Below are 24,544 nucleotides of genomic sequence, written 5' to 3' on the forward strand. Positions count from 1 at the left end.
CTGATGATTAAAAAAAAAAGGCAAAAATTACACTCTCTGATCTCAAGGTGTTCACCTTCCCATGAGGTAGAAAATAATTGCACATAAAAGATAAATCTAAAGTAGATAGGAAGCAAACTTAAGGAAGCATTGAAGGAGATAAAGAGAGAAGGAAAAGCCTCCTAAAGAGATAGGTTTTGAGCTGAGTCTTGAAATATGAAGTAGAGATAAGGAAGCGGAGCATTTTGAGCATGAGAGAAAGACAGTGGAAAAACACGGAGCTGGGAGATGGAGTGTATTGTTCTAGGAACATCAAGAAAGCCTTTGTCACTGGTTTGTAGAGTATTTGGTGGGAAATTTTTTTAATTACTATACTATATTATGTTCAGGCCTTCTAAATCTAGTGCTCTTGCTACTACATGTTTCCTATTACTTGATGACAAAAAAATCCCTCAATATTTCAATTATTGATCAATAAGTAGGCATTATTAAGTATCTACTATGTACCAGGCCCTGTGCTGAGTGCTGGGATATAAAGACCAAAAAAAAATGACAAAGAGTAATCTCTGTCCTCAAAGTTCTTATATTTCCAAGGGGTTTTGATTTTATTACAGTTGGCTGCTGTTGTTTAATCATTCAGTTATCTCCAACTCTTTATGATCCTATGGGCCACGACAAGCCAATGCTTTCCATGAGACTTTCTTGGCAAAAATACTGAACATATAGGAAGGAGTCAGGTTGTTAAGGACTTTAAACATCAAACAGAGAATTTTGTATTTAATCCTAGGAGTTGATGGAGACTCACTACTGAGTAGAGGAAATAACGTGAAATGATCAGCACTTTACAAACTTGCTTGAGTAGCTGAGTGAAGGGTAAAGTGGAGATTGAGACTTGAAGCAGAGAGATCAATAAAAGACAATTAGAGGCCAGATGTGAGATGATGAGAGCCTGAGCCAGGGAAGTGGCAGTGTGAGCAGAGAGGAAGGGACATATAGGAAAGATGCTCTATAAGTAGTATATAAGTAGAAGGCAATTTGAGGACCATCTAATCTGTCCACTTATTGTGTGGAAAAAAAACTGAGGTCTAATGTTGCCCAAGCTCACACACCTCACTGGTGCCACAGTTAGTACCAGTCTGCAGTTCTGATTCTAGTGCTCTTGCTACTGTGTATCCTATTACTTGATGTTGGACATAAAAATGATAATTCTTCATATATTTGATCTCTTCCTATCTAATATCTGCATCTCTTACCTATAAGCATGCCTATGTTTCCACACCCCCATCCTTAAAAAACTTTCATTTGACCCATACATCTCAAAAAGGAAAAAAAAAAAAGAAGAAAGGATGCACAGGGAACTTACATTTCCCAATATTGCTTATACAATGCCATGTCACTACATAATGCTTCCTATTCAAGACAACATAATGATGCTTATAACATACTTTCAAAGCACTTTAAATTTTACAAAGTGCTTCCATTACAATATCCCTCTCTCAGAGGAATACAGTGAAAATATCATACCTGTTTCACAGATAAGGAAGCACTTAGATCAACTTAATTTTTTTAACTCAATTCATCAAACATTAAGCACTTATTATTTATAGGCCACTTGCACTAACTAGACATTGCAGTTACACACTTACATCCTAACTGTGCTTCCTCCCTATTCTCTAGGGTATCTTCTCTTACATCCACCCTCTTTACCTCCTACAAGTCACTGATACAATCTATCAAAACTGACCCACCTTCTAGAACTAGGTCTTTGCCCCACATCCCTGTGAGCTGATCTTAGAGTAAAGAAAAGGTGTCATTTTGAACAAAGAGGGATGGTACGGAGTGTAGAGCTCACTCAGTGCCAGAGCAGGAAGGGGATTGGGTGAGGGGAGGGGAAGAGGGTGGGAACCTGAGCTCTGTAGATCCTGCCCACCCCTGAATGCCAAGAGGGCTGAGCTTCAATCCTTCACCCTCCTCCCACCTCCTCATCTGGGGAGGAGTCCTTCCGATGCAGCCGCAAGTCAGGAACCAGCATTGCTTCTGAGCCCTCTCCTCTATCTAGGAGGAAGGTCTAGAATCTGCCATCTGCTGGGGTAGGGTTCCCAGGATCAGCACCATAGATCCGGACAGCAGCAGCTCTCTGAAGGGAAGTCTAGTCTTGGAGCTCACTGGGTAAGCGATTCATCATCAGAAAGCTGAGGGGGGAAGAGAGTGGGAGGAATTGGGAGGAAGATGTTTGGATTTTGAGCTGAAAGGGATTTTTGGAGATTATCCAAGTTTCTAATCTGCTAAATTTACAGATGAAGAAACTGAGCCTCAGTAAGGCTAAGTGACTTGTCGAAAAGCATATAATCAGGTATTCTGAAAAATCAGGGTTTTTCCCCACTACACAGCTTCTGACCTAGATCTGTTTTCAGTCTCAGCACCTGCTTTCTGAACCATACAGACCAGGAAGGTAGGGGGATGGGCAAGGAAAAGAGAAAGGGGGGGTTTGGGAAGAGAAAAGAAAAAGGAGGCTACAAGGGGATGTAGATGGACTATAATATAATGGGGGAGGGAGTGGGAACACTGGAAGACGTGGACAGAAAGATATGAGAGAGCTAAAGGATCCAGAGATGGTGACAGAAGAGATCTGGGAAGGGAATGCACTAATGGCGGGATTGAAGAGGCTAAAGAATAGTGGAAGATCTCTTTTCCCTGAACTGCTGTCAACCTCCCTTAATTGTTGCTCCAGCCCTACCTCATTCCATCCTCCAAATTTCTTCTTTTCATGTCTCCCTGTTTTCTCTTTCTCTATCCTAGCTCTCTTCCTCACCATCATATCTCCAACTTCAGGCTCTTCTATCCTTCACTTTATACCCCCCTTTCCATAGCCATTCTCATCTTCTCTCCCCCTTCCCAAATTTTTTTCCTTTCAGCACTATATTAATATTCCTTTTTATCCTTCTTTAAGACATCCCTTTTCTTCTATTCCTTATTTCTCTCCCTCCATCTTCCTTCTATTCTCTCCATAGTTCTTTTCATTCCTTCATTTAACAGCTTTCATCCCTTTTTCTCCTGCCCACCTCTTCTTCCAATTCTCTCAAAATGGACCCCAATGCAGACCACTCATGCAAGTCCTTACCAGCCAATGTTTTGGGGGGGCAATCTGGAGTTGGATGGGGGCCCCAGTTTTTGCTTCAACCTCCTTTCCTCCCTAAATTCCTTCTTCAATTCTACCTACCTCAATTCTCAATTTTCCTAATGAAAAGGAGGAGTAAAGAAAAAGCATAATCTATTTTCTTTTCCCCCACTCAAGCTGGCTATAGAAGATTCTCCTGAGAAGTGATTCCTAGAGAATATAGTCCCAAAGCTCCCCTAGGAGAGGAAATAGTGCTCTGCAGCTCTTAAAGGGAAGATAACAGTTATATAAGTTATATGAGACTTCAGACAGATTTGTTGTTAAGTCAATATTGTCCATGTCCATGTCAAACTCATTTCTTCCTTAAAACTACTGGACAGATAGATAGCTTGGAGGATGAACCAGGGTATTTAAGGTATGGGTAGTGAAAGGGGAAAAGGGCACCATTAAAGTTGACCTCAAAACCAAATTCCATTCAAGAGTTTGGAGAATGTGCCTCCACCTCCACCTAGGAAAATCAAGCATAAACAAATGCCCCCCCCCCAGGATCAGGAATTCCAGTAAATTGTTAGGGACTGTGGAAATGTACCTCATTTGCCATGATATATCCATTTTCTAAGCAGACAAATTGGTTCCTGACAAAAGCAACACAATCAAGATTAGGGAGATCAAGATCAGGAAGACCTGAGTTCAAATGTCTCCTCTGACACTAGCTGTGTGCCCCTGAACAAATTACTTAACCTGAATATCACTTATCTTAATGCAATAAAATGGGGTTGGTGATAACTATAATGCATACTTCACAGGGCACTGGGAGGCTAAAATGAGACTGAATTTAAAGCAATTTGCAGATTCTAAAACATTATATGAATGCCAATATTACCAGCCTCTGAAATACATTTTAATGGGTTATAATTGACATGAGACCGGTGTGTAAGTAGCAGGAAAAAGAATGAGGAAGCAGGAATGATTAGGGTGGGGACTATTTTACTTCTTGGCATTTCCTTGAGGTTAATTCTGCAAAAATTACTGCAGTTTTCTCAGAATTGAGTCTCATGATTCAGAAATTCAACAAGCATTTATTTAAAACACCACCTGCATACAAAGCCTTCTGCTGCATTCTTAAAAACTCATTTAAAGTTCCAAAGTTTGAATGTTTGGATTTTTTTTAATTATTATATATTGAAGGGGGGTTCCCTCAAAGAGTTTACAATTTAATAGAATTCAACATAGGTAATGTGTCATGAGGGCACAAAGTATTAAGTATCCTATATGCTATGTGCTGTGCTGGATGGTCCCTGTCCTTGTGAAGCATAGTCTGGCTGGGGATATATGTCATGTACACCAATGAATATAACACCAATTATACTAAATACTACAAATGGAAGGGCCCACAATGTTATCAGGTCAGATAAGGAAAGGAAGGTGACAATATGGGCATCCTTGGAGGATGCTGAAAGAGGGATGGAGAAAAAAAACATCATCCTCAACTATGTCTCTATACCCATCCTCACTCTCTATCCCTATATAAGTCAAAAATAGATAAGACTGGGTTTTTTTGGGTGGGCCTGAATTTACATACAGTGGGATCTGATTAGTGTCTTCTCCAGAGCAACTCTGTGCCTTACCTCTGGACCACTCCTGGAGGATGAGCCAAGACTAAGAAGACAGGGTTGTCCCATTGGCTTTGTATACCAAGGTACCAGCACTTCCTCCGCTCCCCTATGGGACCAGCCTTATGACTTCATTCCCTCCCCTCTCCCACAGGTTCCAAAGCTCCAGTTCTGAAGATGAATTGGGCAACAATAATGTGCTGGACCCTTCTACTCCTGGCTGCTTTCTTTTGTGAGAATGTCACCAGCAAGGGAGGTCGCGGTGGAGCCCGAGGGGCAGCTCGTGGCAGGGGTCGAAGCAGCAGCAGCAGCAGCCGGATGAGGATGAAGTCTGCCCCTCGCTACAGTTCCTCAGGCTCAGCGTTCCGGGTTGCAGCGGCTGCCTCAGCCGGAGCTGCGGCAGGGGCAGCTGCAGGAGCGATTGCTGGGGTTGCCGGGAGGAGAATATCCGGAGAGGTAGGCATGAACAACGGCTTGGAGACAGAAGTCTACTATGGCAACCAGACCAGGGAAGGAGTCTACAGCTACAGGTGGACATCAGGGACTGACCGTTGGGGCATGGAGCCCAATCTCAGCCTCTGCTTGACCCTGGGTTTCTTTCAGCTGTTTCCTCTTTAGAGATTAGCTTTTCTGGGAAGGTTATGATCTCTGCTCTATATGCCATCTGCCCCATCTGCCCCTTTCCACTTTCCTCAGCCCCACCTTCTTGTCCTAATGGTTTCATCTTTTACTTTCTACAATAGCTTCTAAGGAGCTGTGCTAATTCCTTTCCTTTGAGCTCTTCCTTAACTGCCAAAAAACCCTTAATGGGTTTCATGAGAGTTTGAGGATGGTGAGGTGAGCCAACGAATCCAGGCCCAGAGGTGAAGGAGCACCAGGTCACACCTGGGACATGAAGAGGACAACTCTAGATAATTCTTGTACTGAGAGTGAACCACCTCAAAAGTTGGGCATTTTCCCCACAGTTCACTCTTTTATGGTATCGACAGCTGCCCACTGATGTAGACCCATACCCAATAGCATTAGTCCCCAGAAAGAACAGTTCTCCCCATTTCTTTCCCCTTAAGTTCACCCAAAGGTCCATATTATAGGAACTGACTCATGTAATTTCAAAATGGTTCTTACTTATCCATGTTTGGAGGTGCTAAGAATAAGAGAAAACCCTAAAGTTCTATTCCACCAGATTCTAACTGCCATGCCCCAACTCTCATACTCTCTTCAGAGAGGAATCTAAGAGGTGCTGAGCCCAAGCCAAAGCTCGAAGCCTGATGCCCAGCACCCAAAAAGAGCACCAGTGGATGCTCTGATACCTAAAATGAGGCCAAAGAGAGTTGGGGGCACACCTAGAAGCAGAGGTAACATTGAGAGGAGTGCTTTCTATCACTCAAGATAAGCAACAGCATCATCCCAGAGTTTCAAGATGAGGGAAAACCTGGCCTGCCTCTCACACTGCCCTTTCACATGAAATCATGGGATGTAATTTAAATTTCAACAAAATCCAACAGAAGAGGGGACAATTTTATAGGGCCCTAAAAGGAATTCACTTGCTGCAGAAAAACAAAGGTGTCTCTGAAGCATTTCATTAAACCGAGAAAAGGAATTTATTTCTATCTAATGGTAGGGAGCCTTGATGCCCCTTGCCAAGGACATCACACATTCTTGGACATGCTTTCTCTCTTTGACTTTAGCTCCTCAAGCACAGCCCAATGACCAGATCTATCTTCTGGCAGTGGCCAACACTTAGCCACTCTGGAAACTGATGAGCACCTCATTGAAGCCTCACTTCCCTGCCTCCTGGATTTGTACCCAACATCTGATTGAGTTTGGGAGATCAAGATCTAATACTATGAGTACGAAATAAGAAGCTAACTTTTTAGGCTCTCTTCAGAGGAGAGAGAAGTATTACATTTCAACTTGAATGTCTTTTTCATTCAAGATTTTTTTGTTTACCAAATCAGTCATTATACAACGAAGTCCTCAACCATCAACTGTAGAGATTTTACCTGCTAATTTCTACCATTCCTCCTAGAAGTAAATTTCTACTATTCCTTCCTTAGGAGTAAAAGCTGATTTGTGATTCATAGAAAGGTTTTTCAAACTCCCAAGAATCTTTCTCCTGAGTGACTCATCGTGAAGATTAATGAAAATGGAAATCTTGTCTGAACCAAGCTAAAAAAAAAATGCAGACATCCCACAGAAGTTAAGGCCTCAGGTCTAAGGACCAAGCTCCTCTAGTGGACAAGTAACTAACCTGGTTTTATTTCTCTTCAGATGCCCTTCAAAGAGAAGCCTTGAAAGAGAGACTGAGGGAATCTGGATTTCATTCTCCAATGGGGGGGGAAAAAAATAAAAACTGAAGTCAGTGTTAAAGCTGAGTACTCTATATAAACTGTTCTGGAAATGAAAGGATAGAACTATTTTCTTGCCCTCCTCAATAAAATCTATTCAATTTGCCATTTTTTTTTTCTGCCAGTAAAAGGAATTCAGTGAAGTGCACTGTAGAGACCTAAAAGAATGTTCACCTCCAAAAAAAAGTTAAGTTCATTATAAGAATGCAACATCCTAATTTCAGAAAACCTTTGAGATATTTACTAAAAACCAATGTTTTATTCCTTCCTGCCAAACTGTCTTATTTTCAGGTACCAACATGAAACTCAGGAGAGTTCATCTTTCTACAGTTCAACTATTTCCCAACTATGTTTCATAGTCTTCGTATCTAACTAATCATGCTCTCTCATCCAAAAGAGTTAAGACAATCATTATTTAATAACACAAAGGACAGATTGGTCTTCAGTATCAGAGGAAAAAGTTTTTCTTCTCCTAAGAGAGAAAATTAAAATCACAGGTGCACAGATTTTTTTTGGAATGCCTCCACCAACAAAATCTTAAAAGAGGTTCAGCATGATCTTTGGTGCTTCTGGCTAAAGAGCCAGTCAGGGCAACCCTAGACTGACAGCTCAGAACCTGAGCTTTGGAATGCTAGGCCTGCAGAGGTCTTGTGCCTTTTGGACTTCTAATACAAAGACCTAAATGCTTGCTTCTCCTGGCTATTCAGTGATTTGCCCAGGACTTTATTATAACATAAAAAAATGTTCCCTTCAACACACTTAACGGTTAACGGAAGTGAAAGGGCCTATAACAAGAGATCAAGCAAGCAGCCAAAGACAAAAACTTTTTCCTAGGCAACTGCTTCATTGTTTCCATAATAAATCTGGAAGAACAGACCCCGATGAAGATTCCAAAAGGACAATGAACCAAGCACTTTTTTTCTAACGGTCTGAGCACTGCTGTATGTCTCCCTCTATTTGTTTCTCCCTTCACACTATCATATCCTATCTCTATGGTGAGAAACCAACATCATAAGCATAGGCCTATCTCTGCATGCCAAAATGACACTATGTTCATCATGACTTTAGTCGAATTTGGCAGAGAGATGGTGGTCTATGCTTTCACCAAAGGTTCCACAGGATACTCCAGGTACCAAGGAGTGGCCTGCCAGTAAAGTTGGGAGGGAGAGGGAAAGAGAAGAATGAAAAGGGGCTTATGCAAAGTCTAACTAATGAACTAGGAACCTTTTTCTAGCTCTCTAAGATGTATGGGAGGCCATGGAAAAAAATTTAAAGGCATAGATGAATTGTTATTTGTACTGTTGGAGGAGGAACACATCTCAATGAATTAACAGGTATACTAAAATATAAAACCAGCAAACCTGAGGTTTATATTTTCTTAGTATCTGAATTATGAATCTGAATAGAAACCATTTTGAGATTTTTACCACTGAAGGTTTGTCAAGGACAATAAGAAAATTAAGGAGTTTGATATTTTCTTTATAGAATTGTTAAGAGGACTTCTTGAATAGTAATCAAAGTATTTTTTTAATGGTGTTAGAAGACTAGGCAGATGAGCAGGGAAAATGATTCTAAAACTTTAGTCAGGAATCTCCATCTCAGGAGTGATATACATCTTTCTGAACTCTCCTTTTAACAGCTATTTTTTGCTACTGTTAGAACAGTCATCTAAATCCAAATGCAAGTCAACTGCTTTAACAAGTCTACTGCTTAAACAGGGTGAGATGAGTTTCTATAGTAACTTTACAACCCTCCAGATGGTTTGAAGCATGACAGATGTACCACTAAACTATAAGGAAAAAGCTAAAGCCACATTGTTAGGTTCTTCTGGAGAAAACAGCACGTTACACCACATGATCAGAGATTATATCAAGGAGATCAAGTAATGTACCTTATATGAGGATTCACTCATATAACTCAGCCATTCTAAACATTAAATGCTTTTAAAACTGGAAATGTTTACAGTAGGCTCATATCAGATATCACACGATATTTCTCAAGACAGGGTTAATTTTAATTTTGGCAAATTTGAATATGGAATATACGCAGTATTTAGCAATAATCATAAAGTTTTATAATTATTACTTTTGCTTCTCCCTAGTCAATAATGTCCCTAAGCCCTATTTTCAGGTGAATGTATAATCTCAGACAACTGACTTCATTCACTGGATCTGTTTTCTTATCCATAAAGTCAGAGACCAAATGATCTAAAGTCCCACTCAACACTATGATCCCATAAGAAAAGATTATGAATATTTAATGCAATGCTGTCAAAACTGCTACATGGTCACCCTCAACAATGATATTAGAATGCTTCAGAAAATGCCCACCTGTGGTGTTTAGAGTGGACAGATTTGGAACAGGTACAAAGAGTCCAAATATCTGTTCTTTTTAACATTCCGGATGCCAGTATCTCCTTATAGTATACAGTCTATACAGTTTTTAACCTGGAGTCCTTGAACTTTTAAAAATATTTATAACTATATTTCAGTGTTATTTGGCTTCCTTGGTAACCTTATAATATATTTTTTTTTAATTTAAAAATATTATTCTAAGATTGAGGCCATAGGTTTCACCAGACTGCCAAAGGGAACTATGATGAAACAAAGGTTAAGAACTCCTCCATAGACCCTCTCCAAAAAAGCTCAAATAATTTATTTCAATAAAACTCTCCAAAAAACTTTTAATAAGGTAGAATTCAACTGACTAAAACACTATGAAAATATATTCCTTTTAATAAACATTTGTTGAATGATTTCTCCCCACTATCTTAACTAACTGTTGGTTAGAAATAGATTATTTTTTTTTAAATAGAGGCTACAATTGTTCATTTATTGAAGTCTGAAAGGAGCTTAGGGGCAGGTTTGATGTCTTAGTCTTAAAAGTTACTCTATTTGACATATGACATACACATACACACACACATATATATATTTACACATACATACACACACACACACATATATATATTTACACATACATACACATACACATATATATATACACACATATATATATATACACATATATATGTGTATATATACACATATATATGTGTATATATATATATATATATATATATATATATATATATATATATATATATATATATATATGGCTCATTGCTCATTGAATGACTTTTTCCCAGGCTTTAATTAATTATTGTTGCAAAAATGGAATCAATTTAGCTGGACTTCCTCCCTATAACACAAGACAGATGGCAGCTGTTCTTGTATTAAACCACAAGGTATATTTCAACCATATTTGTTCAAGTTTTTAATTTATGTTTTGAAGGTACTATGAAAATAAATCATTATATTAGAAAACTGGTTATTTCTCAAAAATAGAGTCTCTAGAATATTTCAATAGCAATCATGAACAGCAGGTTCCTAACAATAAACTGTTAAAAATAACTGGCTAAGAACATTTCAAATTAGTAATTTTCCTAAAAAGGAACTTAATATATGGAACCAAGCTGTAGGTGGTACAAAGGTGGTTCGTTAAGAAAATATCCATTTAAATGGTTCATAAGCAAAACTGTTGGGATAACTGCTCAAAGTTCACTTTTGGCAAAACCATTGACTTTTTGGCCTGGAGTACAGCTGATTCAGATGATAATCAAAATCTTCAACAACTTAAATCAAATCAAAGACTAGATTCTTTCTCACAGCTTGGTATCAATGTATCAAAAAAGTTTTTGTTGTTTTTTTTTTCTTTTAAAATTCCTTTATTATCCAAGTAGGAAAAAGATAAGAGTTCCTGTAGGAAGACACACAATATCTGAAGGAGATTCAACAATTAGCCCACTTCATGGACCCTAGACCTGTGAATATACTTATCATTGATTTAGGGAGAAATCATAAACTATACTTTATTATTCTGCCAAGATATGATGAAAATCAATGCCAAATCCTCTGATGCCGCCGCCCCCACCAAGATAGCAGCTACTTCTTGGACTTTAGTTTCAAAGTTTCACCTTGAGAGCTAGAAGGGACCTCTATTCCAGCCACCTATTCCAACTCCCTCATTTTACAGATGAGGAAACTGAGGCTAAACAAGCCGAGTGACTTGTCTGAGTCACTCCAGGAGTAGAAGCAAAAAAAGAACGTTCCCTGCTCACTCAGGAGGCAAAACTGTTGTTTTCCTGGGGCTCCTCCAGGATAGCCGCGTCAAACATCACTTGACCCAATACTCCACTGCGGAAGCTTCGAATGAAGTCATAGGCTGCTGCAGAATAGTTAGGCTGAATGACATTAACATCACCTATGAAGTGAAAATACAATGTAAGTACCACAAGAGCTCACAACCCGAAGTCCCAAGACTGCAGTATACAATGATATCAGTGTTGAGATTTTTTTTTGGGGGGGGAAGGGGGAGAAAGGGAGAAGAAAAAGGAATCTCAAACAAGCAAATATATTATAGACTAAGATTAATCTGCCTTGGCTCTTGAGGAAATATACCATGTCCTTGCACATCTTCTTTTTTCTTTTCCCTCTCTTCCTTCTCCTTTTTTTATCCTTTCCAATTCTTTTTTTCTTGCTTATGAGTTGCCAAAGGCATTCACAGCACTGCTTGCTTTTGTTGAAAGAACTTGGGACTAGTCCTTGCACTCACAAAAACCTCTCCTTGTCTCTCCACCCCCTGACACGTTTGAGGAAAGAGAAGACCCATCTAGCAGGGCATTCTCTCAGCTCAAAGCACCTCTGCCACTGAGGCTGTTTCTATAAAAAAAGCAGGTTAGATGCCTTCCTGTTCTTGAAAAGAAGGCCTACAGTTGCCTTCAATTAATCACTTCAAAGAGCCCTCTGGGAGCCACCCTTTAGTCTACATCCTCCTCGAACTCACCAGTCCCCGTGAGCACTTTCACTTTGTGAATCTTCTTGAGTTTTATGGCAATCCTCTTCAGCACACTTCCTATGTCATCACAAGCTTCCCCCAGGTCATAATGCTCCACATACCTACAGTACCCAGAATCCCAAAGCCAAACATAAGTATTTAAGATTTCAATAAAAAACACCTCCACTAACAGCAACTGTTCAAAAAACATATTTTGAAGAAATAAAATTCCTATGAAGGTCAAAGTTCAAGAATCAATCAGGCTCACCAAAATCACTTTATGCAACACCTAATCACAGAACCTCAGGGCAGAAAGAGTCTCCAGAAGTCCCCTAGTCCAATACACAGAAGAATAAGAATCTCATCTAAAAGACATAGTAAGTAACCAAGCAGCCCCTGAGCACTTTAAGAAAGGGAATGTGTTTTTTCATTCTGATCTCCAGCTGTCAAGAGAGGCAAGGTGGCTGGAAAGCTGATCTCCAGGTATGTAGATACTTGCTAATTGGGTGAGCCTGGACTCCTGCCCCCTCCCTCCTGCCCCCGGCAACTTGCTATAACTCAACACCCAAAGCACCTACTTCTCTCAATACCCAGAGCACTTACTTCTCTCCTTTAGTAAAGAGCTAGCTAAACAATTTCTTAGACCAGACCAATTAAATAACAGTTCTAATAATCTCCCCTTCTATTCCCCACACTCCCAACAGTCTATTCTCAAGGATATACCTTCCCCTCTTTGGTCATCATCTATTAATATCCTTCTTAAAAAGTGGGTCTCAGAACTGAAATCAGCATTTCAGATGTGTTGTGACCAAAGTACAGCAGGACTGTTCCCTCCTATTCCTGCATAATAAGCCTCCCTTGAAGTTGCCAAAGATTACAGGAGCTTTTTTGGTTGCCACACAATACTTCTGAGACCTAGTGAGTTTGTAGGTCACCAAATAGCCAAAAACAATGATCTAGGCATGCCTTGCTTATAGTCTACTTGCAAAGTTCATTTTTTTATTCCAGGCTCAAGATTCTACATTTATCCTTTCTGAATGTCACCTGAGATCTGATCAAAATGTTTACAGGTCTTTATTCTGTTTTCCAATAACATTATTACTCACAGCTTTGTGTCTAGAAAACTTTCCTAATAATTAGAGCTATACAAAAGTAAAATGAGGTGACCTTGGGGGGAGTAGATTCCCCCTTAAATGCAATTCTTCAGGCAGAGGTCAAATGACCACTTGTCAAGTATATCACAGCAAGGATCCTGACCAGACTAGATAGTCACTGAAATGATTTCCAATTTTGCCACTTTGTGACTTTGACTATATAAAGATGATGACAACAAACCCCATAGTAGATGGGTAAGACTGAGAAAAGTCCAGAAAGTAGGATCATCCCAGACAAATTTAATAAATGGATAAATGCCATTCTATTTACTTACCGGAACTGCTGCTGCTTATTAAGTGAGAAAAGAAGATAATCAGCAATGATATCTTCTCCTATCAAATGGTCCAATATAGTTCCTATGTGAAGAAAAAATAAAAAACCAGGAGAGCATGAGTCCCATTGAGTGCAGAACTGCCCAATCAATCTATTAGAAATACATAAAAATTTGTACAGAGAAGAAAGACACATAGAATATGGCTGGCTGGAGCAGGAGGCACTCCTAGTAAGAAAACATCTCCAGTTCACATGGGTAGACTATGTAGGAGAGAATAATAGAGAGAAAAAATAGCTGCGGCCAATCTGGCCCCATTTTGAAGTAGCATGCATAAACCAGGGGAACATGCTACATAAGAACTTAAACACAGCTCACCGCAGGTGGCGAGTTTCAGTCCTGTCTCTACATCGGGGATCCGTGGAGCAAGCACACCAGGAGTATCCAGCAGGAACATCAAAGGCCGCTCACACACCTGGCTGGGCACAAACAGAATCTATCATCAAGACAGAGCCAATCACTGAGCTATCATATAGAAAAAAATAATCCCAAGAAGAGGTTCTCTTCTTACTCTGCCAATGGTGAAGCAACAGTCATGGCACTTGTTGCCCACAAGGGCACACAACTATTACTACCAAAAAAGGCTGATCTTGAAGCTACAAATCTAACTAGTCTAAGAGCTGCAAAGTCAGGGTCCTGTTCTTGCTGTTCCACTGACTTCTATGATTCTCTTTCTAGTGATTCATTGGTCCTCTCTGAAAATAAAGAAAGAACATCTGTAAAATGGGAATATTACACTGGCAACTTTAGAAAATGTAATTGCCCTCAGCTTTCCCAAGAAAGATATTGGGTTGAAAGCATTAATATTGACTTCAGGAATCTATGGTTTTACTGGTATAGATAGACTACTGGCCCCTAAGGCTTAAATAACCTAAATAAAGAGTCATCTGCCTGCAAGTAGCCTAATGATGGCCAGTTTGCAATCAGCTAAGCTGGTCCTTAGGCAAAATAAAGATGCTGTCACTGGACTCACAGTCCAAACCCTGCCAGTCTGGGAGACCATATCCAAACTCACACTATTTGGCCTATCGCTCCAGAACCCAAGAATCAAAGTCACAAAGAAGCATCAGAGTAAGGTTTTGGTGCTACCCAATAATGACAATAATAGAGCCACTCAAAATCTCTAATGCAGAAGTCCTCAAACTTTTTAAATAGGGGGCCAGTTCACTGTCCCTTAGACTGATGGAGGGCTGTACTATAGTAAAATCAAAAGTTCACACTCTGTCTCAGACCCTCAGCCCAACTGCCATAACTCGGCGGGCCGAATAAACATCCTCAGTGGGCCGCATCTGGCCCGAGGGCCATAGTTTGAGAACCTCTGCTCTAATGGGTCCATCAGCTCTCTGACACAAATGATTCCTTCCCAAGACATAGATCACAGCCAAGAGGGCTTGAGTTCAAGTTTCTCTTCTGACACATCCCAGCTGAAGGATTCTGGGGGCAAATAAATCACTTTCAGTGCTCTAGATAATGAAGACTATAAATTACAGAGAAAATGTTAAGGTTTCTTCATCTGGGAGTTCCCCAGAACAATGAAATCACAGACTTACTGCCTATCCAGTTCCCATCTCACAACCACTGAGAACATCTCACTGAAGAGAACATTTTTCTTGCTCAGAAGTCAAATTGCTAAACAATATACCCTTTTCTTTACTTTCAAACTCCGTCAGATGGGAGCTGGCATTCAATTTGCCTAAGGTTGCAAAGCAAATCCTGTATCTTATTTCAGTGAATTCTTACAACCAAGTGAGGCAGAAGACACCATAATATTAGTTCCAAATTACAAATGAGGAATCTGAAACTCAGAAGAAGGGAAATAAGCTACTCCTAATAGGATGAAGGCACACGCTTCCATTCCAAGGCTCAAAGCTCTTTGCACTAGAAATCCTCTTGGATCACCATGGGACCTTAGTACTGCAGGGACTAAATCCCTTTGCATATATCTTATATTGGATTCTGCTTCAGAAGTTACTACATTCAAGTCAAGTACTACTACAGTACAATCTTTGTTTTACAACCACAGGGATGGAAAAAATGCCTATTTAAGTTACTGGTTCAATGATGAGACTAGGACTAGAATACATCTCTAAATGGATGGATTCCATGGAGTCCCAATGAATTCAGTCATGTATTGAAAAACAGCATGCTGAACAAGGTCCAACAGTTATATTAGAGGGTCATAAAAGAGTAGTCTTCCGTTAAACAAGATGACAATTCATTATTTACCATAATCATTTTTGTCAAATTCTGAGAAACAAAGATTTACTTCCCAGTTAATTATTTTTAATCCAGGCAGCTAAAAACAGCTCTTCCCCTTCTACTTCTAGAGTCATGAAGAAAGGAATGATTTGGACCTCCTGCCCCAACAGTCAAATATACACTACCTGAATTTTGGACATAACTGCTTTTGTGATTCCAGGCTCACCACCCACCCGAGAGGCTTTTCCTATCAGAGAAAAAGAGAAAATCAAATTCATAACAAAATTACCACATAGTCTAAAAATTAAATTCACTGCCACAAATATTTATCAAGGGCTTGGGGGAGCTGAGCTCAGTGAAAGACTGATTGTCTAGAATTTAAACTATCCAGTTACCAATGAAATCCTCCCCCGCCCACTATATCACCATACACTGAGTCAGAAATGGGAGACACTAGGGACTTGGGTCTCAGAGGCTCCAAAGTGGATTTCTGGGCTCTGAAATCTGAAACCAAAAATTTAAAAAATTTTGAATCATTTATTGAATGATTACCATGTAATTAGAACTGTACTGCTCTTCCACAAAGTTGAAAACTTAATTCAAGTCCTATAGACTGAATTTTAATTTCAAGTGTGTTATAGATTTTAAATTTTTGATGTACTATAAGCTGTAGCTATACACTAACTAATGGCTGCCCTAACAAGCAAGATTAGGGTTAAAAATGCAAGGCAACTAGAAAGGACACCTATTTTCTGGTATGACTCATAAATAGACTCCGATGGTAGTTCCAAAAAGAGAATTCCAAATGTGACCAACAGAAGCAAACCTCTCTGGATTATCTATTTGGCTTTCCAAGGCAACAAGTCTGAAGGACAATCCCTAGGATGTGAAAGTTCTACAGAACCCACAGTACTTTGGATTATGCAGTTCAGTTTGCTTTAAACATAAATCATTTAAAGAAATCATCAAAGCTTGCCAAAAAAAAAAAAAAATTCCCATTTCACAAATGGAAAAAAATGTAGTAATGGAAATGTTTTGCTCAAGATAAAATATAAAGATAAGAGAAAACTTTCCAATAGAACATTAAATTCATTATACAACACAAGGCTTTCAGGCAGGGCTCTTAATGGAAAAAAGTATTAGGGTAAGCCTCTGTGAGTTTTTTGTTTATAGTAGTTTTTTTCTTATGTCAACGGGAAGAAAAATACAAAACAAATCTTCCTTTTTATTTTTTCTCTGATAGTCCTCTCTGTTCCCCAAGTCTGTTTCTCCACAGGTAAGCAAAACAGCATGAACCATAACAAGAAATCAGTACCTTTTTTAAGATGCTGCCTCCTGAGTGAGTTGATGAGTGAGGATTTGCCCACATTGGGCACACCAATCACCATGATACAGTACTCCAGGTTCTACAATAAAAAGCTGAGTAAAAAAGAGAAGCCCAGTACTCCTATAAAACTGACTCCAAGGTCACACTAGACTCCCTTCTACTGATAGAAATATCAGAGGAAAGCTAATCTCAGGATCAGTCAAGAGTTTAAACAAGGTCATTAATGTTGGTATTAAACTCCCATAATACAGAAGTTTGGGTCCTGTTATGCCTCACAAATGTATTTTCTTTGTGGCCCACAGTTCCTGACCTACTCTGAATTATATATCTGCCACATGACAGATACATTACAGAACTCCTCAGCACTCTTACTTCCCAATTTTCGCCCTTTCAGCTGACCTCTCCTCGATGATAGCGGTAGCCACTTTCAATCAGTTCAGTAACCATTGGAACAATCTGCCAAAAAATACATTAAAAAAAAAGTCAGAAAAAAAATCAGCTATATGGGCTTGATCTTTGGCTTCACAGAGTAGTAATTTCCTTCTATTTAAGATTAGGAAAGCAGAAAATCCAGTATTCCCCCCACCTCTTTCCATCCAGAAGGGAACAATTGATGATGGATATAGAGATATCCCATCTGCTTTTCTACACAATTTTAATATGAAACTTGTTTTCCATTTTGTTTGTAGAAACAATGATTTGAAGCACAGGTCCAGGAGACCCAAATCTCATTCTGTTCTTCAACCTTTAGGAATAATTTAACTGCTCTGTGCTCTAATGTCACCACTCACAAAATGGGTGAAATTTTCTCTCTCATCCAAGATATTTCATTTAGGCTTTATTTGGAGAAGTGAAATGTAACTAAAAATATCACTTAACACTGAAAGTGTTTCACTCTAAGTGTGAAATGTTCTCTGCCAAAGGAACCATAAGCACTGATGCTTTGCTCTTTCAATTTTCACTAGAGGATGCCTACAGAGATTGATCCTAAAGAAGAGACACAGGAGGCATTGATCTAAGACATTTATAACTGATAGCAAAGGCAACTGAAAAATTAACTTGTCCTGAAAATAAAGTCTTTTTAAAACTCAAAAACTTTGTATTGCTGTCTACCTTTACAACATTAAACAGGAAATTTTGAAACAGAAGAAAATAAAATACCTGTTTTATGTTTTCATCCTTTAAACAATTGGTAAAAATTACATTTTTCACTCCTTCTTTGTTCAGATGCCCCAAAATTTTCTTAAAAAAAAAAAAAAAAAAAAAAAAAAGAGATAACTTCATGTTAAATAATAAATACAAGTAATACTAGAGCCAGAAAAGAGATATTAAAACATGCCTCTCTTCTCAAAGTAGAGGGGATGGGTACTCCTAGATCACATTATTGTATATATTTTCAGTCACTCACTCAACTGGGTAGTTTTGCATCTTTTTCTTTGTATAGAGAACTAACACTTCTACAGTAACAAAGCACTTTAAATTCCCCACAATTACCTATGAAGTAGGCATTATTATTAGCCTCATTTTACAGAGGAGAAAACAGGCTGAGAGAGTCAAAGGCTTGCCCAGGATCACCCAGCCAGGAGGTATCTTAGGCAGCAGAATTCACTCAACTGTTCCTGAGGCCAGAACTTTACTGCACCCCCTGCTGCCAACAAAAGGAAAGGGCAGTCTGGCTCCTGCCTTTCCTTTCTCTCCTATTGTCCCTTCTACTGCTCCCCTCCCCACAACTGTGATGGGACAATAACGAGCATCAATGAAATATTTTTTTAAAGTAGCATTAATATTCAACTAAAGCTGCAAAAGTGAGCATTTAAAAATACTAAGTATAAATTGGTTATTCTCAGGGGAACTCTAACTACCTCATGTTGCACAGTGGGGATGTTTCTAATTATTAATTAAGACAATGAGATGCCTGCACAGCTGGGTTGAGGGTCACATTATGAAAAATACCACCAAAGCCCAAAAGTTGGGTTTTGAATTTCCTAAATGAACATTAATAGCGTGGGTTTGTGGTTTAATGTTAGTCTAGAAAAGACTGCAGCTGAAAGTCGCATACTTAGGCTTTCTGCATTTCAGAGGTTATACAATGGACTGAGTAATTTGAAACCTATGATTTCTATTGAATGCCAACAAAAAGTTCCTGTTAGTAATTTAGCAAAATATCCAGGCGTAATTTCAAAAGAAACTTACTCTTTGTTAAATGGAAAAGAAACTCGAGAAGAAACAATTCAAAACAAAGTATCACTGCAAAAATGTGGCTTCTGAGCCACAGATTAATGGGAAAAAACCGAGGGCAGCAGACAGCATGGGAAGAGAATCTGCAGTTAAGAGGATCTGGGATCATGTCCTACTTCTTATGATCACTATGAGTCACCTTTTATACTTCCTGGGTTTCAGTTTCCTCACTGAAAAAAATGAGGGTCCACTCTAAATCTATGATCACCTGATCCCAAAGAGGAGGTTCTGGTCCTGCCCAGTGTTTCTCTGCCACTAATTCTCTGTACATTCTGAGAAATGTCAATCTCCCTAGCTTTGTTTATATTCCACATGCAAAATGATTTTGGGCTTAATGATGTCATAATTTCCTTTTACCATAAAGATTATTTCATTAAAGCATTTCTAACATGACTAAAGCTGAAAGAAGGCAGAATGGTTTTACTTGGAAGGTCACGACAATGAACAGATCTAGACATTTCAAGTGTCCAGGCAAAATCCCTCAATGGTTCCCTACTATTTAACATGAAAAGTCACATTCCTTAATCTGCCATTCAAAGACAAACTATCTGGTATCAACCAAGCTTTCAAAGCTGTGGTCACATTATCTGCTTCTATATACTTTCTATTCAAGCCAAACTACACTATTTTTTGACCAATATACAGAGACTGTACTTTGCCATTCCCATACATTCTCTGAGTAATGGAATCAAATAAATAATACCATTGCTTCTGAAAAGGGAATGTTCCCTGACTGCCCTATAACTCTTTATTTTCCCTCTAGGGACTATCACTCTTTTCTATTTGTATGCTCAGCACTTAGCAAGAGGCCTGTTGGTAATAAGTACTCAATAAATGCTTTTCATTCATTCATTTGTGCTTATGTTAAAGCTATTTCCTATACCTGCAACATCTCCCATCCCCACTTTGCTGAATTTCTATCCATATTATGAATCAATTTAAATGATGTCTTTCCCTTCTCTCCTCATATATGTATAGCTATTACTTTGTATTATATTTATGTCATATCCCCTACTAGACTACAACTTCTACAAGAGCAGGGACTATATCTTATCTTTATATTTTTCCCAGCAACTAGCACAGCATCAGCATTTAATCATTAAATTTTTCCAAACAAGTAAATTCACAAATAATGTGGGCTTTATGTAAATACTTCCTGTAATAGGAAACTGTCTCCCAGTCCAGCAAATTCCATTTTTAATTATCTCTATTATAAGGAAGTTAATCTATGGAACCTGCTTTCTTGCAATCTCTACCCATTGTTCCTAGTTCTCCTTTCCCCACCACATGAACCGGAGTTAACTCCTGTTCCTCATAACAGATCTTCACAAGTCTCAAGTCTTACCATGCCCTTACAAAGGTTTGTTCCTCCTAGAATTAAATTTACCCCTCTTCTCTTTCTTCTCAATCTCCTAGATTCTTTGATGTTCCTCATGTAACATGATTTTGCTTCCTCTCACAATTCTGGCTCTCTTCAACTGGACATGTATTAGCTTATTACTTTCCTTGTTTTAAATATAGTTCTATTACTATCTAAGCTAGATGTCTTTTAGTATTAAAAGACTGTATTAAAGAAGGCACTTTGGAACACTCTGAATATGCTGTGATGCTCATACTGAAAATTTCTATTGACTCAGAAAACAAGGAAAATTAGGAACAGTACTGTGGGTAAAGGAAGATGCCACAATTCTTCATTTGTATAAGGTGTCTCTAAACACAAGAGGATTTTAAGATTCAATTTTATGTGTTATGACAGGAATCACTTATGTCACTTTATGAAAAAAAAAAAGTCCTTCCTTTGATAACATAAATGCAATAAAATTAATTCCTGAGAAATTATATGCAAATAAGATTTTAGTAGGTGAAATCTATAATTAAAATGCACCATGGAAGTTTGCGATTTGAAGTAATAATAAAGATCATTTTGTAAAACAGCACTTCTTTTGTTATATCAATTACCTGCTCTCTAAACTGCTATTTGCATAAATCCATTCTACACTTGATTAAAGCAATACACCAGACAAAGATCAACTTTAAGGAACAGTAAATAACAGTGCTGAAGATGACTATTAAAAATATGCATACCTGTTTCTCTTTAAGATCCGCCAAATCCATTTTGTTAAGTACGAGCAGGTGAGGCTTAATTCCAAGAGTTTCCTGGAACAAAGGATTGCGACCAGATAATGGAATGTTCCAAAATTAAGGGAAAAGTTTTTGAAAATACTTATATATTTCCCAAACACATAAACCATTTCTAATTTGAGTATACCAGAAGTTGGCTTCTTCTTCTGAAACTCTCAACAAAGCAACATAAGAAAAGCAAACTTCATAATATGGTTCCAGTATTCAAAGTAATACATTCCTACCTACTTCCAACAGAACTAATGTCCTTTCAATACTGTTTTCAGTGGACTGTAACATCACTTTGTTACCTAATATTCTTATCCTTAGTTTAACATTAAAGATCATTTATACAGGATTCTTCCACTCTTAGAAAGCCCTCTATGAGTGAACATGAAAAAATATTAGTCGCTCAAAAAGAAACTGTCAGTACTTTAATTGGCATGTGAAATTATCTTTGCTTTCTAGTGACAATCAAAATGACAAATAATTGTAAAGAAGGTACTATAAAGAATCTGTCAACCCACAAAGGGACAAATTCCATTTGGGCTGTTCTACCTGAGAACTTTCATTTTGATTTTGTTTCCTTATTCATCTTCCTGGTTTTGGGTAATATCAATCAAGCTCTTACCAATATCAAAATTAATCACCTTCTCCCAAAACTATTATTTTATGCCAAATAAAATTCTCCCAAAATTATGCTATAAACCTATTAAGGTTTATAGCATAATTAGCATAATGGATGGCACTGTATTGTTATGGGCCAAAACTCTGTACTTAAAACAAGGATACTTACAAGATGCTAAGTTAGTGGAATTGATGAGACAATGGTTATCTAGTTTAGCTTGGTAATTAAGAGTTCTCTAAATTCAGTATGAATAATTTAATCTTACAACAAATAATGGTTTCCTAGTGATATAATCATTGGTTCACACTCAAAATAGAGCATATGAAACTTCGACAAACTCAGCCAGAGTGAGAGTCAGAGACAGACTCAGAAGGGCCAGACACAGACTCGGAAGGTTCCCAGAGCCAGATTCATTCACTTCATCTCACAGCACCGTGGTGGCTGGCCTCCTGCACTTCCTCCACTGAGACCAAGGGCTCTCCAGAAAGCTGGCCTGGGCCCCAGGCAAGGAAACTAGACTGTGAAGGAGATAATAAAAGATTTGGACTTTAACATTTGGCTATTCTGGTGGTGATTACTCTACTGAAATGAAGGCTTCTCCCAAGACCTCCAGAAAACCAATAAGAACATTACACTGTATTTATAGTTTTTTGTTTTGTTTTGTTTTGTTTTTAAAACAGAATCCAGTAAGGAAGGGTCTAACCAAAGATAGTTCTAGAAGTTCATAAGACCAAGAATGCAAATAACTGAGGCAGAAGAAACATTGGGAAAGACAAGAAATGATCAAATACAAATACTGAGAGACAAATCCAAATTATTTCCCTGCTTTCCTATTAGCCAATTTCTTTGAGAAGACAGTACTATGAAAGGATATCCGAGCATCATGCACCTCAATGATACAGTCTACCAGCTTCAGGCTGCTCTTCATCTTCTTGAGACCTGCAAAATAAAGAAGGTGCTATGCCACAGAAGAAAAAATTCTGCCCCTGGAATAAGGAGATCTGGGTTCAATTCTGCTTCAGAAACTCAATAGCTATGTGACTATGAACAAATCACTTCACCAATAGCAACCTTTGTTTTTGTGCCTGTTCAATAGAAATGATTCTTACAGTATATACACAGTACAATACCGTACAAACCCACAGCACTTTACAGTACCTCATAAAGTAGCACTTTGCAAATTCTAACTCTTTAAAAATGTGAGTTATTAATTACTGAGCGCATAAGGGGCAACCAGAGAAGATGGGGTGAGAATTAAACTGAACTGTCACAAGATAGCAACTCCAAATAAATGATTATTCACCTGGCCAGCATGCAATTATACACAGCTCTGCATACATTTATTAATCAATTTCCTTTCCATTTTAGCAGATTTCCACTCAATGTAAAGAAAGCCTTCCAAACAATTAAAACTGTTTAAAATGTGGTGGCCTGCCTTCCGTAGAAATAAGATCCTCAAGTAAGGGCCAGATATGTCACTTGTCAGGGAGATTGCCAGGGAAATAGCTGAGTACCAGACCAGAAATTCCTCTAAAATTATTAAAAGATTTAATGACTATTAGTTTGGGTCATTAAGAGAAGTAAGAATTCATTAAAAGGTCAGAGGCAATATTAAAAGTACTCCCTAAGAAGCATGATCTCAATAAATTATTCAATAGATCACTCTAATTAAAAAAAAAAATGATTAACAAGTTCTTAATACTAAACAAAGAGCCTGAAATTCACCTCTCTTCTCCATTCATCTTGTTGAATTTCACTAAGACTCAAGGTGTAGAATCAGACATACATCATTCATTTATTTATATTATAATCTGCTTTGACTGTGCACATTGGGTCCGTGCAAAGAGAGGCCCAAAAGCTCAGCTCCGGGCGACTGCAAGGGGGAGGCTCACTTCCAGCTAAGAGCAGGCCGGCAGCGTCCCCAAGCTCGTGCACCTCAGCTGTGCGTCAGTGACAGGCGAAAGGCTGGAAGAGGCTTTCCACGGCGCCCAAGGACCCCTCCTTCTGCAGCCTCGACTCTGCGGCCGGAGCTGCGGGACTTCGGACTCAGGGGAGGTGACATAGGGATCAACCACGCGCATTTATTGGATGCCTGCTGCATAGAGTGACAACTGGCCTTAATTAAGCACCTACTGTGTGCCAGGCACTACTCTCAAGGAGTTCACAGTCTAAAAGGGAGTCCCGTACTAGAGGGGGAATATCGGAAGCGGGGGAAGCGTTGGGATGAGATGCTTCTTTGCACCCCAGGGCCCAGCAAAAGATCTCGTGTACACAACAAGGGTTTAATAAATATCGGCGGCACGGGATCCCAGGCGGATGTTCTCGCGCATGCCCAGAGGCGCAGGCTGCTCGGCAGGGGTCAGAGGCCAAAGCGCCTACGCTAGCGAGTAACGCCGCACAGGATTCCTTCCGACTCTCACCTTTGGCCATGTGTCCCGGGAACCATCGCGCCACGTCTTGGCCCGCGAAGGAGAAGCCGCCCCGCCAGGTGGTCACGGCCGCGCTCCATAGAGCGCCCGCCGGGACCCTCATTCTCCAGGTTCCTGGACCTATCCCGGCGCCGGGCGGGACACTTCCGGCCGCGGCGCAGCGCGCAGTCCGTCCCCCCCCTCGGCGCACCTCGGCGCCTTTCGTTCCGCGTTCTACAGGGT

At 39.2% G+C, this 24,544-nt stretch overlaps 2 protein-coding genes across 2 annotated transcripts; one reads left to right on the forward strand and one right to left on the reverse strand.

The window, feature by feature from the left end:
- The first annotated feature begins 1,908 nt into the window (after positions 1–1,908).
- On the forward strand, positions 1,909–10,061 carry SPRN (shadow of prion protein). Its single transcript, XM_074296281.1, has 2 exons — positions 1,909–2,148; positions 4,865–10,061. Exon 2 carries the CDS (start codon positions 4,888–4,890, stop codon positions 5,326–5,328), a length of 441 nt encoding a protein of 146 aa, XP_074152382.1. The 5' UTR covers positions 1,909–2,148; positions 4,865–4,887; the 3' UTR covers positions 5,329–10,061.
- Positions 10,062–10,903: 842 nt separating this feature from the next.
- MTG1 (mitochondrial ribosome associated GTPase 1) lies at positions 10,904–24,544 on the reverse strand. The gene is made up of 11 exons (XM_074296282.1): positions 24,314–24,544; positions 22,768–22,832; positions 21,230–21,334; positions 18,068–18,148; positions 17,306–17,362; positions 16,895–16,985; positions 15,765–15,826; positions 13,699–13,795; positions 13,324–13,405; positions 11,904–12,016; positions 10,904–11,321 (listed from the first exon to the last, which is right to left on the reverse strand). Exons 1-11 carry the CDS (start codon positions 24,423–24,425, stop codon positions 11,179–11,181), a joined length of 1,008 nt encoding a protein of 335 aa, XP_074152383.1. The 5' UTR covers positions 24,426–24,544; the 3' UTR covers positions 10,904–11,178.

The sequence above is a fragment of the Sminthopsis crassicaudata genome, chromosome 2 (assembly GCF_048593235.1).
Source record: "Sminthopsis crassicaudata isolate SCR6 chromosome 2, ASM4859323v1, whole genome shotgun sequence".
NCBI classification, from domain to species: Eukaryota; Metazoa; Chordata; class Mammalia; order Dasyuromorphia; family Dasyuridae; genus Sminthopsis; species Sminthopsis crassicaudata.

What these genes read in the sequence shown, in the direction of transcription:
- SPRN (XM_074296281.1), top strand. Translation starts at nt 4,888, where the DNA reads ATGAATTGGGCAACAATAATGTGCTGGACCCTTCTACTCCTGGCTGCT.
- MTG1 (XM_074296282.1), bottom strand. Translation starts at nt 24,425, where the DNA reads ATGAGGGTCCCGGCGGGCGCTCTATGGAGCGCGGCCGTGACCACCTGG. An exon ending in ACCGCTATCATCGAGGAGAG is followed by an intron (nt 16,986 to 17,305) that starts GTCAGCTGAAAG and finishes TTTTTATTGTAG; the next exon opens with AACCTGGAGTACTGTATCAT. An exon ending in AATAAGCAGCAGCAGTTCCG is followed by an intron (nt 12,017 to 13,323) that starts GTAAGTAAATAG and finishes TGGGTACTGTAG; the next exon opens with GTATGTGGAGCATTATGACC.